The 13,144-nt window shown below is 38.9% G+C and overlaps 1 protein-coding gene across 1 annotated transcript in view; it reads right to left on the bottom strand.

The window, feature by feature from the left end:
- LOC140937230 (tetratricopeptide repeat protein 37-like) overlaps nt 1-13,144 on the bottom strand; it is a 46,401-nt gene that overhangs the window by 26,460 nt on the left and 6,797 nt on the right. Inside the window, exons 7-19 of the mRNA XM_073386772.1 lie at nt 12,931-13,047; nt 11,000-11,141; nt 10,320-10,454; nt 9,752-9,853; nt 8,730-8,790; nt 8,523-8,595; nt 8,154-8,249; nt 6,939-6,995; nt 3,918-3,964; nt 2,900-3,026; nt 1,951-2,030; nt 558-657; nt 190-242 (exon numbers count right to left, since the gene is read on the bottom strand). Of these exons, the coding sequence (XP_073242873.1) occupies nt 190-242; nt 558-657; nt 1,951-2,030; nt 2,900-3,026; nt 3,918-3,964; nt 6,939-6,995; nt 8,154-8,249; nt 8,523-8,595; nt 8,730-8,790; nt 9,752-9,853; nt 10,320-10,454; nt 11,000-11,141; nt 12,931-13,047 (1,190 nt within the window). The remainder of the gene's footprint in view (nt 1-189; nt 243-557; nt 658-1,950; nt 2,031-2,899; nt 3,027-3,917; nt 3,965-6,938; nt 6,996-8,153; nt 8,250-8,522; nt 8,596-8,729; nt 8,791-9,751; nt 9,854-10,319; nt 10,455-10,999; nt 11,142-12,930; nt 13,048-13,144) is intronic.

Raw genomic sequence — 13,144 nt, 5'->3', positions numbered from 1 at the left:
TCTCCGAAGTTACGGAAAACAAAACAGGGATGTGAGGGATGTCTCAACAATTTTGTCGCCGATTAGAGCTTCTGACCAAGGTGTTCTCTATATCTTTCTTTGATTCCTCAAGTCATAGTCAGTGTTGTGCTCTGATATCAAAAACTATTATGCATTTTTTTTAGCAAAAATTCAACACATTATTCATACTTTCCAGGGGAAGACATCGCTGTGATGTTCTTGTAAAGGTTCAACGCAGCAACCTGCAAGAAAATAAATATCACTCTCTGGGTAATTGTAGGCTGATACCAATTAATACTTAACAAACCTGAAAACAAGACAACTTGAGTAGACACACCTTAACTTTTTTACTCAGTTGCATGATACAGACACAGGCGTTTGGGCTGGTTTACATAACATACTTCTCGATAACTTGGGCCATATTTAGGACAAAAATAAAATAACAGTCTAATGATAGACGTGTATCTTGAAAGGTTACGCTTATATTCTGTAGCTATTATTTGAATACTAGTCACTTTTTGCGCATTTATCCACTCAGCGGACTCATATCAGTGTACCTCTTGTCCTAGCTCCATCAGGGAATCACCCAGCGCTATTCCAGCATCATCACAACTTGGATCAAGATCAAATGCTTTCTGATAACACCTACTGGCTTTGCTAAAAATAAACATAATAGTTAGACATGTGAGAGGTAAGCCACCTACCTCAGGAAAAATGGTAAACCTCTCGAAGTTGATAGTCTTAAAAGGTAAAGGCAACTGCACACTTGCAGCAGGGACCCCGGTGTCGCGCACACACTCACATGGTACCCTGTCAGTGTGTCAGCAAGGCAGCGTATCAGTTCGTCAGCGTGTCTCCAAGTCCCCATGTCAGCATTTCAGTGTGACAGTATGTTCACGTATCAGCGTCTCTTCAAGCATGACAGCATCAGCGTGTCTGTACGTTTCAATGTCAACATGTCAGCAAGCCCGCCTAACAGCGTGTCTGCTCATTTGCATATCAGCAAGTCAGCCTGTTAGCTCGTCAGCCTAGCCACATGTCAGCACGTTGTCAGCACGCCAGCATGTCAGCTGTCAGTAGGTCAGCGTGTCAGCATCAGCGCGCCTGCACGTTTGGATATCGGCATGTCAGAATGTTAGCTCGTCAGTAACCTGCCAGTAGGTCACCGAGTCTGGACGTTTGCATATCGGCATGTCAGAATGTCAGCATCAGCGTATCCTCAGGGTGTCTCAATCAGCGCGTCTGCAAGCACACCAGCCTGTCAGCATGTCAAAATGTCAGCAAGTCAGAGTGTCTTAAGTCTGTATATCACCATGTCAGCGTCTCAGCGTGTCAGGTAGTAAGAGGTTCAGCAAGTCAGTGACAGCGTACCAGCATGCCAACATGACTACCTGCCAGCATGTCAACATGTGAAAACGTCGGCATGTCAGGTTGTGAGCGTTTTACTGGTGTGAACATGTCTTTGAGCCACTGTCTCAGCGTGTCAGCATGTCTCTGTGTTCAACTACAATGTGACCTCAGATAAAAACTTCTCAAAAAACTCGAGGGATTATAATTGCATTGTAGCAACAGTTTTGAACGTTTTGCTTCCGCTCTGATCTTATATCCTATTTTCATTCTGTGCTTCTTTTGAGTCTTCCTCTAAACTTTGAAGGGGAAAAATTGTCTCCTTGGTCGTTTTCTTTAAGGTGCAAGTTAAATTGCAAAGCAGAAATGGAACATGGTGTGGCAGGGTTCAATGAAGCCTGACGTAGTAATGTAGTTATCGAATTGAATTTCAAAGAAACTCAACAACACTTTATAACTGGAAGTTACCATTTCTATTTGTAGTTGAAAACCCCACAAGAAACGGAGAGAAGTTAATTTTATGCCCTGTACTGTACTAAAAATATTTCAGTTGGCCTCATTGAAGCGCAACTAAATTTAAATAAAACATGTTTATCACTTTACCTGATATCCCTGAGAACTTTAAGATAGTAATGTCCCAAGTACAGAAATGACGGTGAATGGTACGGGTCTAGCTTTGCTGCCTGAAAAATGTCGTCTCCAGGTTATTCAAATTGTAGTTGTAGCTATCACTAACATTTTCAAAGGGGAATGGCGGCGAAAAGTGGACAGATGAGAAAAGTTGAAGACAACTTAAATCACAAGAAAACACAGTAGAGGATGAATTGGAATGATTTATGGGAATAAAAGGATATGTGTGATTAACAAGAGGGATCGGAGGAAATGCTACTAAAAATGGTTACAGGGCTTAGAGCAATTAAAAAGAATAAGCGTCAGTTGCTCAAAAGGTAGATAGCACTATCCATTAGACAAAGCTCTGTACAGTAGTTTTCCACTGGATAGTGATTTATCTGGTGGATATAGCAGCAGCGCTTATTAACCTGGTCTCAGCTGCTCAAAAGATGGAAAAGACTATCCATCAGATAAATCTCTATCCATTGGATAACGCAAATGGTTTCCCTAACACTTATCCGCTGAATAGTAATTTATCCGGTGGTAGCGCTATTAATACAATTTGTTACGATACGATTTATCTGGTGCATAGCGCCTAACAATCTGGTCTCAGTTGCTCAAAAGGAGGAGAACGCTATCCATCAGATAAATCTCTATCCATTGGATAACGAAACTGGTTTCCCTAACACTTATAGTGATTTATCCGGTGGTAGCGCTATTGATACAACTTTTGAATGACTGCTGTCTGTTGAACGATGGGAACAGTTGAATTAGAGCGGCCGGCGGGGAAAATTTGCGAGAATGGAAAGACCAGGTGAGAAGCATAAAAAGGAATACTAGAAAGCTTTACACTTAGGATCACCGGTGTCGAAGTTTTGGAAAGAACAGAAAGATATGCTATGACAAAGAGCGAAAAAAAGGGGCAACAGGCAGCCGTTACCTTCAAGAACTGAGCAAGGCACTTCTTCTTGTCTGCTCTTAGATTTCCATTCATTTCCCAGTACAACTTGCCGAGAAGAAAATGATATGATGCACAATCTTTGCACCTCTCAATGGCTTCCAGAAATCTACCAATGGTGAATAGATGTACAGTTTTTACCAACAAGTCTTAAATTCCACTAAGTTCACCCTAGATAACATAAATCCTCTTCTTTCACTTGTTCTAAGCGTGTTAAATTGACGCTGAAGGTATAGCTTCAGTGGTAACCGGTCATTTCGCCCCTAGTCATTTCGCCCGGGTTACTTAGCTTCCTATTTTCGAGTCATTTAGCGCGCTTCAAATGTAGTATTCCTCGTTCTATAACCAGAAAAAAAAAAAAAACAAACAAGTGCCCCTCAAATTTAATATGCCTCGTTCTTCAAGCCATAAAGCAAAACAAGCGCGCTTCAAATATAATATTCCTCGTTCTAGAAATGGGGGCTAAGTAACCGGGGTGAAATGACCGGTAACCAAATTACCGCTTCAGTTCGTCAGCAGGGGCAGATGTTGTGTCGGACCAGCAAATTCAAAGGTGAAAAGATTTTATGTAGGTCAAAATAGAAAATTTTTTCAGTCATCTGAAACCAGATTGACATGGAAAACGCCACTTCCACCCTGGCTAAACAGCATAAAACGCAAAAGTCACACACCTATGTTTAGCGTTTAAAACCAATCAAGGCCATGCATTCATCCGTCATCCGAATAATGTCATTCCAGGGCTTAAATACTGATTTTTACAACAACAAAAGGGATTCAATTGTAGTCAAGAAATGAGAATGAAAATGTAAGAACACAGAAACAGATATTGCCTGATAATTCCGGGAAGAACAGGCCTCATTATTCCGCGCGGCCAAAGCGTTTCGGTACGCTCGCCTCGGATACGTCACCGAGGAAGTGAATTGACAGAGAGGGACTGGGAAAACGCCGTATAGGCACTAGGCTAAATGGGCAATTGCTTAGCTATATGCGGAGTGCATACCTCAATTCAGCATCATCAAAATATCCTTCTCGGAAACTGATTTCACCCTGAAAAATGAAAGGATCACGATCACAAAAACACGCCTATCTATAGGCGTCAAGCAATTTAGTACAGTAAAGTAGAGTTGTTTATTCAGAACCCCTTGCAGCTAAGAGCTGGATAACAGGATCGTGCGCAAATTACACATAATTAACGTTTTTCTTAAGACAAAAAATCTAAATATTTCACAGATACAAATTCTGACAATCTTTTTGTCTTACACATCCTGTTATAGTTCCGGAGAGAAACGGTAGTTACCCTTCCACCCATGGAAAGGCCAAACACAGGGTTGGATGGTTTTAAATTACGCATAAATGATTCGCAAGCAGTAGCCCTACGGTCTTCTAAAGACGGCAGGCCACTTAGTATCAATGCCTCGTCATAATGTAAATTCGGAAGAATTATCCTAAGGGAGCGCTTTTGAATATATTATTGAATATTATTGAATTTTTTTTGAATATTTAACGCATCAGACAGATACTTTGGCAGATTCGTGAATACAGCCGAGGCATATTCAAGTACTGATCGTAGAAGGGAGCAATATACTGTGATTAGGTCTGATGTCGGCACGCCGCACTTCTTTAGAGTTCTTAGTGCATAGAGGCGATGATTGGCTTTTTTGATTATGTAGTCACAGTGAACACCCCAAGTCAAATTCCTCAGAAATATAAACTCCAAGAAGTTTAAAGGATTTGACGCGCTCGATAACAACTCCGCCTGTACAGATGGGGCGCCAGATGCAACTATTATAATCAAGAAAGTCAATCGTCATGGCTTTACATTTAGCTGGATTAAGGTGCATGTTGTTACGGTGAGAAAAGCACTGGATATCATCCACAATACAATTCAAATATGATGGAGAGTTTCTAGGGATGATTTCTAGAATCGTCAGGCCATCCACGTACTTTGCGCGCTTAGGCCATGTGCTCACTAGGTCGTTGACCATAACAAAGAGAAAAAAAGAGAAATTCTTACGTTATGTTATCTTAATGTAATGTAATGTAATGTAATGTTAGTGTTAATGTAATGTAATGTTAAGGTTAATGTTAATGTAGTGTTATGTTATGTTAATGTAATGTAATGTAATGTTAGGTTATGTTATGTTATGTTATGTTATGTTATGTTAATGTAATGTAATGTAGTGTAATGTAATGTTACGTTACGTTACGTTACGTTATGTTATGTTAATGTAATGTAATGTTACGTTACGTTACGTTATGTTATGTTATGTTATGTTATGTTATGTTATGTTATGTTATGTTACGTTAATGTAATGTAATGTATGTTATGTTATGTTATGTTATGTTATGTTATGTAATGTAATGTAATGTAATGTAATGTATGTTATGTTATGTTATGTTATGTTATGTTATGTTAATGTAATGTAATGTAAATGTTAATGTTAATGTAATGTAATGTAATGTAATGTAATGTTATGTTATGTTAATGACATGTCATGTCATGTAATGTCATGTCATGTCATGTTTACGCTTGGTTTTCTTTCTCTAGTTTCTCCGTTCCGGTCATAGTTGAAAAATTTAGCACAGATTTAGTAAAGATTTAGTAAAAAGCCAAGACAGTGCTCGACTTTCAGAAAAAAATCTTGGGGCCAGCCGGCCCCCAAGTTTTCGTTTTTGGTCGCCAGAACAAGTATTCTAGTCGCCAAAAATTATATTTAAGAATTAATGGAATACAATAAACTTAGCATCTTTTACTTAGCCTTAACAGAAAAAGAATGCTTTAGAATTCCTTTTGAACTTTCTTTCAAACGGCTTTCAATTACCAGCCGGTGCCCGCACTCAAGAGTAAATTTCCTCAAACAGTTATTCAAGCTTAAGGTTCAGGTGATGGAGTACACATTTAGATAAACAAACTTTAGGAATCACAAAAAACTTCTTTGGGTTATTAAAGAACAAAATCTGCCAGCATTTGGTTTGCGTGCCATGTATTTGCACGTTCAGAAATGAACATCGGTGAAACTTGATCTACTTTGTTGCCTAGCAAGTGATCGAATTAAGTCTCCAAAAAGCAGAAACTTCGCTAATGTTTTCGGGAAAAGAAGTTGATTTCGCGAGAAGTCTGTTCGACAAACAGCATGGTTTCAACGGTACTTAAATAGAAGTCAATAAAACACGGCAGAGCTTTTATTTGGGTCGTCACGCTCAACAGAAATTTGCATAAACGTGTTTACCAGAAGCTCGAGAAATAGTCGCCGTTCGTAATCTGCTATCCAGTCCGCAATCGAGATACATGTTCGTCATAAAGAAATTGTTTTTAATCGATGCGCTAAAAGTCATTCCCGGAGAAACACGGGACGACCTGTTGAGAATTGCGACCGATTTGCCCGACAGTCGACAAGACTTCCGTCGAATTCATCACTAGTGATTGTCACAATCCTCTTTCAAGTAATAGTCAAACGTTAGACGGACCAACTTTTATATCACAAGAACAATCTGTTAGCGTGTTAGAAGAAATCGTGAAAGCGTTTAGACAAATCGTTAGAGGGTTTGAACAAACCATTAGAGCGTTTGGGCAAAACATTGCCCTGGGTTCCAGATAATATTTCTTTCTTATCGATACTAATGGTGCGCGGCGAAGCCGCGTCAACGACGCGCGAAGCGCCGAGGAGAAAAAATGACTTATCAAACCGTAAGCACGGTTTGTTTCATATTAGGTATTTTGAGAACGGACCCCTGAAGCCAGGGTAGCAAAACGTTAGAGCGTCAGAAAAACCGTTAGTTATCCGTTAGTATTGTACAGGATAACAGATTATCATTAGTGTACGTTTTCCCAAAGAAGAAAGTCACCTATCTTGGGGGCCAGGTTGGCGACCAGGTGTGAAAGTTTAGTCGCCACTGAGTAAAAGCTGGTCGCATTGGCGACCCCACAGGTCGCAACGTCGAGCCCTGCTGAAGAGCGATTTAGAACACGTCCAACCAGTACGCTATCAACCTAACGACTTATTAGTACTTCACCGCATACCTGCAAGGAAAGAGCTTCTGGGGAGCCTTTATCAATGGACAAAGCTTTCGCACAAACCTGTGGCACATATTAACAACAAGTCAGAGCAGGTCTGGAAAAATGATGTCTTTTCTTAAGTCTAGCAGCCCATAGCCTGTGTACAGACGACACCCCCCCCTCCTCCTCCTCAGTAATTTACTAAGAGGAAAAGGGCTTCTGTACTCAGGCCAAGCAGCCCATGGACATTAAAAATACTTTATTGGTCCCATCCTCGGTTAAGTTTGAGTTTCCCTCAACAAGGTTATTATTGATGCCTGAACCATGCAATACTACTACTTATCCCATCCATGATCACACTAGTCTAGTCTAGGCCCCCTACTCTTTACGAAGGGCATTTTGGGCTCTCTTAGGTCCCCAGAGAGTCATATTATCAGTGAAAATGCTGTGAGACAGGGCCTACAGTTTTTAGTCCTTATGCGAGAAGGCTGAAAATTGTCTAACCATTTGCAGGCAGCACTTCACCTCAAAAGGAAAGGAAAGTTGATCCCGGCTGGAATCAAACCCGGGCCTACTGCTTCAAAGTCCGGTGGCGTTGTTATTCAGTGAAGGTCTCTAAACATGTATCCCTAAAACTACGTTTGCTCCAGTATCTGACAGTAGTTCAGGTCCCGGTTGTTCAAAAGATGGATAACACTTTCCACCGGAAAAACAGTTCCTACTCCCCAGTGGATAAGTCATAGAAAGACCAATTGCACAATCCAGTGGGCATTGATTTAATCCAGTGTTCAGTACTACCCCAACCTTTTGAACAACTAGTGCCTGAATACTATTTCAACAGGAAAAAACGTTGTTGGCCTCAAACTAGAAAAAACAGTAAGGATGTTAAGATCCAAGGACGGTGGCAGCAGCGAAAACGTTGCTTAAAAGTGAATTCGCGTTCTTTCGATCTCCATCGCGATTATTAAAACTCACTTTCTTTGTCAAAAATTAACGTAGGCTAACTCTCCTCGATTTGAATTCCTAAAAAACCGTATCCTAGTTCAGAAAGAGAAAGAAAATTTAGCCACGTACACGTCGTAGTCAATGTCATGCAGAGACATCAAGGAAATGTACAAAAAAGCTTGACGTGCTGAGTTGCTGTTGCCAGTTCTTAAGGTCCATATTGAGAACACCAAACCCTCCCCCAACCTTCTTATCGCAAAGATCTACCACTACAAGTAGATATATATTACTCACTTCTGTTGCTTGTGTGATGTCGTCAAGAGAAAGAAACGTTTTTCCCAGTCCAGTAAGAATTTCTACCTCATCTCTAGGCTGAACATCTTTCAATAACTGAAATGAAGATTATATAGTTTTTTTACATGGAAGTCATTATTGCAATGTCAGTGATTGTTCATGTTTTTGTCAACAAAGTGGAATCCCGATCTTTTTTCAACTACCTTTGGAAAAGCAAATTGGTTCGAATTATTGAAAGGTTTGAAAAATGGGGAGTAAAATTACAGTGTTGACTGGTGAAGGGAAGTTGGTTTGGTTCGAATTATCGGGAATTTCGAAAAACCGCTGTTTCGAAAAATGGGGTTTTTACTGTGATGCATTATTACAAACCTCTTGATAAATGTCTTTCGCTGAAAATGCAGTAGTTGGGCCTTGTTTTTGAAGAGCTTCTGCCCTGGATAAGCTGTCAGAGAAGCGATAAAACAATGGTGAATACTAACGGTTTAATTGTAATACAAAACAATCATTACGACAATAAATAAAAAAAATTATTATCACTCACATAACTAACATATCCAGTAACTAAAACCTGTCTACCTTAATTTTTTCTGAAGTTCTTGTCTTGTGTTAGGAAAAGATGAATGTAGACAACCAAGGCCTTTTAATCAATAGAAAAACAAAAAGAACACTAATAAAATGTACTTTGAAGAAAAATGAACGAACACTTTCAGCATTAAAAAGACTTAAGACATTTTTTGCACCCAATACATAATTTACTAAAAGGGGTTGAGTTTTAAACATTCCTAGTTACTTATCACAGCATTTCAGTAGGTCAGTGCTAGATTTGGCCAGAACCCTGTTACACCGTCCTGTAGATAAAAGTATTTGCCGTGCACGTTTTCTTTTCATAACGAAAAAATAGGCAAAATACTGACGTTCTCCAACAACTTTCAGCCTGGTGTACGTTCATGGTGTGTTCTCAAAGAACAACATATATAAAACAAATACAAACTCTTATTAAAGCTATGGTAAAACAGGCAACAAAACGTGCAACTTGTTTTGCAATATTGCAGCAGGACGAGTTAAAAAGTGATGTTGCGCGTTTTACCTCCCACGGTCAAACCTGTCTTAAAACAAATCGGGTCGGCTGACTTCTGAACGGATAATAAACGCAGGAGTCACCCCAAATATGGGACTTATGTTCCTTGTTGCAAGTTTGCCTTGGGGCCGGTAAAACGCGCAACATATACAGACTTTGCTGCAAAAGGTAGAACTTCTCTCTGCTTTCTGCAACAACTCTTCGCAACCAGTAGCAACCTGATCTGCTGCAAGACAGGTTTGATTCGTTGGCGTAAAAACGCAAAACATAGCTGTTCAACTCTTTTTGCAGCAATGCTGCGAAACAAGTTGCACGTTTTTACTGCCCGTTTTAACGTATCTTAAGTTGCAAGATTTTGAAATATAAATATGGATAAAAGAAGAGTGTGGTATTTGTTTTTTGAGGCCATGTATGATTGGACTGCAAAACAGTCCGTACTTTTGCGCATTCAAGTACGCGCGAGCAGTCAAACAAAAGGTCTGGAACAAGGCTGAAAACAGAGAGCGAGACTATGCTGTACCTTTTAGAGCACTTTTCTCTGCTTCCTTGTAGTCGTGAAGACTCATCTGAGAATGACATAAAGCCAGCCAGCCAAATGGACAATTACTGAACACCTGCAAACCTGTATACAAGAACCATGTAACTAACTGGTCTACTCCACTCCAAGCTGAATATGTTATAGTTAAAGGTCATTAAAAATTGTCACTGACAGAAACTTGTCTCTCGCTTGGAATGGGAGAGTTGCTCACCTAACCATAGTTAATACAATGGAATGGTTATAAAGCCCGTCAGTCTCTTTTGTCATTTGTTTTAATTAAACTTTACGGTGCCCAAAGTTCAATAGCATTGCCAACATTTTGAACTTACTGACCAACTGCAATGAAGACGTCACAATCTGCGATTTGTGAACAAAAAACATAGGACAATGCACAATCAGGGAACTCCCAACATAACGCTGCAGCACTGTTGTTTTTATCTTTGATGTTTGCCGCCTTTCATAACCAGTCTCTTCTACTATGACCAAACAAACTAAAGAGACCCAAGTTAAAGTCGTTTTCATTCATCAGTTTAATTACACTTTTGCTTGCCTTTGTTTAGTAATGCTTTGGCCATTATAACCTCCTTCTGATGAAGTAATACAATTCCTAGTCCGACCAAGCCTACACCAGATTCAGGATACATGTGACACAATCTCTGAAATAAGGCTGTCATCTCTGCAGTGGCTGTAAGTACATAGTAACGCCATGTTAGAGACTAGCCTGTTCCAGGCGTTTAGATAGTGGGGAGCAACAACGTCAAAAACAATGTACGAAAAAAAGTGTGCTGCTAAATAGACCTATTGATTTTTTTAAATTTATTTTTATTTTTTATTTTGCTGTTCTCGTTGCCGTCGCCGTTTAGCATTACACGATTTTATTTTTTTGTTTGAGTAAATTATAAATATATTAACGAGAGCTTCGGTTTTAGCCCTAGCTAAATCGTTATATTATTTCAAAAAGATTTCCCAATGGACTATAAGAATTTGTAGGCAATTTATGATTAATTTGCAACATTTCCACAGACAGTGAATTCTACATTTTTCCTTAAAGTGAATCACAAAGTTGGTGAGTTGAAGAATCAAGACACACGATATTCATGTCTTGTAAACCTATGTTAATCACCCTCAGACTCAACAAAAGAAAACTGTCGTAAAGAAGAAGTGAAGAACACTAACACTGAGCAAAGACGGACCCAACCTGTAGAAAAATCCTTTCAAAGAAATACTTACTTGCAGTAACCATTGAGTGAATAAAATGTCTTCCCAGTAACTCCAAAGGAAACAATGCACAAGGAAACAACTGAGCCATGGCTTTAGCTTCATCATGAATCTTCAGTCTTTGTTTTTTCTCCAGTTCTTCATCCCCACTAGCCTAAGAGAGAGGTGTTTCCATTAAACAGAGAAACAGTGTTTTGATAACAATGATAACATATGTATGTTTTAGAGCAACACCATGAATAGAATTTGGAAGAAGGAGAATTGTAACACCAGAAAGCTCAGAAAAAATTCGGAGCTCCAAGTAAGAATCAAACTCAAGACCCTCTGAGTTCTAGTTCGAGTTCTACTTTGACGTACATGCAGAAACATATCTTACTACAAGTAACTGATTAAATGAAGTGGGGGATTTTGGGTCAAGGGTCATTAGAGAGATTAAGCATTGCGTTTATGGCAAATTGCAAACGTGAATTTGTACCACGTGACCAAGTTTTCCATTTACTTATTGTCTACTGTTCATTATAAGTACACGAAAATCGGTAGATTCACATCAGTTCTATCCGTGAGAATTGTTTTAAGCTGTTTTTATCTGCTCATTTCTCATTTTGAGAATTTCTCAACTTGAATCTCACGTTTGTCATTTGCTGTAAACACAATGCATATATGTCTCTATTAATAGCACGTCAAAAAAACCCACTTAAATAACTACCGTAAATGCTCGAATAAGCTTAACCATAGTTTTCATTATTACTCAACTCATCAACAATTTTTGATAATACAATCAACTCTTTCTTAATGGAAAGAGTTTCTGTTCTATAAGACAGAAACCTCGCTAACGGACACCTAGAGTTGAACCCTACTTTATCCTTTTAGTTGACTCTCTATAAGACAGACATCTGTCTAAGGGCACTTTCCAAAAGTCAGAACTGGCCAGCTGGACCATGGCAGCACCAGTCATTTTGAAAATGAAATAGGCTTTTTCCAAGAGTTTTAGATGAAAAACTATTTCCTTCGTGCATACTATTTAGCATTTGACTGATCTGGCTGGTTAGCTTTGATTAAAAGTAAAATTCTCATTACGAAGGGCATGTCCTGCCGGTCAGTTCTGGCAAATCGAAAGCCCCCAAAGATGGACACATACATCTGTAATGCTGGTTCTCAAAGGTGTCCATCTAAGAGGGAGTTGAATGTATACTATGTCTACCATAGTTAATACACTTAAAACAATCTTCCACAACTATACATGATAAAAAATGGCAAGCTTTTCTTAATTCAAGGAAGAAGTGGCAAAAGAGAAAGTCCCACATTTACAAGACCAGGTTTGTATCAAAACCTTTTCCCATCATTTTAAAGTGGATATATGTACAGCTGTATGTTACAGGTCAAAATTGTTTAACCTAAGTTGATTCTCAATTCCTCTGTATCCTGGCCCTAATTCATGAATAATAAAGGGCTAGGAAACATTAAAGGAAATCGAGAATTAACCTAGGTTAAAAAAATTTAACCTGAATTTAATTTTGACCTGTAACAGATGTAATAGTAACTATTGTCAAATCTGATTGGCTATCAACTGCCCTGATTTCAGCCTTAATTGCACAGTTTAATAGGACAATACGCGTCATGCCTAACTAATTGGACAGTACGCGCCATCACGCACGCACTTAAATGGCTTTTTTTTTTCAGTGCTAGCTAAACAAAATTTCGAATTTCTTGTGTTTTGATTTAAAATATAATCTATTATATCACAAATTTTGTTAAAGTTATGATTAATTGGTAACAGAACTTCGTGTCATCCAATTCGGTCTGTAATCATACTTGTGATTAAAAAAAACGGCCTCCCACTACGCGGTCGTCCGATTTTGTTAATCACTCGTATGATTACAGACCGAATGGGACTCCACTCAGTCCTGTTACCATTACTAATAATTATCATAATTGCTGTTTACCTGATGTTTCAACAAAAATCTGAGGAAATTTTCATAATGATTTTCCAGCTCATTATTTGGGCCCAGCTCAGACCATGGCCAGTGGCCATGAGCAACTTTCTCATAGGCATCCTGTAACTTAAAATTCCATACAATATTTTATTACAATTAAATAGTACCAATATTAAAGTAGACAGGTAGTATTCTTATCAACGAAAAGGAATACAGTAAAATG

This window comes from Porites lutea, chromosome 5 (genome assembly GCF_958299795.1).
Source record: "Porites lutea chromosome 5, jaPorLute2.1, whole genome shotgun sequence".
Classification (NCBI taxonomy): domain Eukaryota; kingdom Metazoa; phylum Cnidaria; class Anthozoa; order Scleractinia; family Poritidae; genus Porites; species Porites lutea.
Note: the sequence above shows the minus strand (reverse complement) of the source record. Positions and strands in the feature narration are given on the sequence as shown.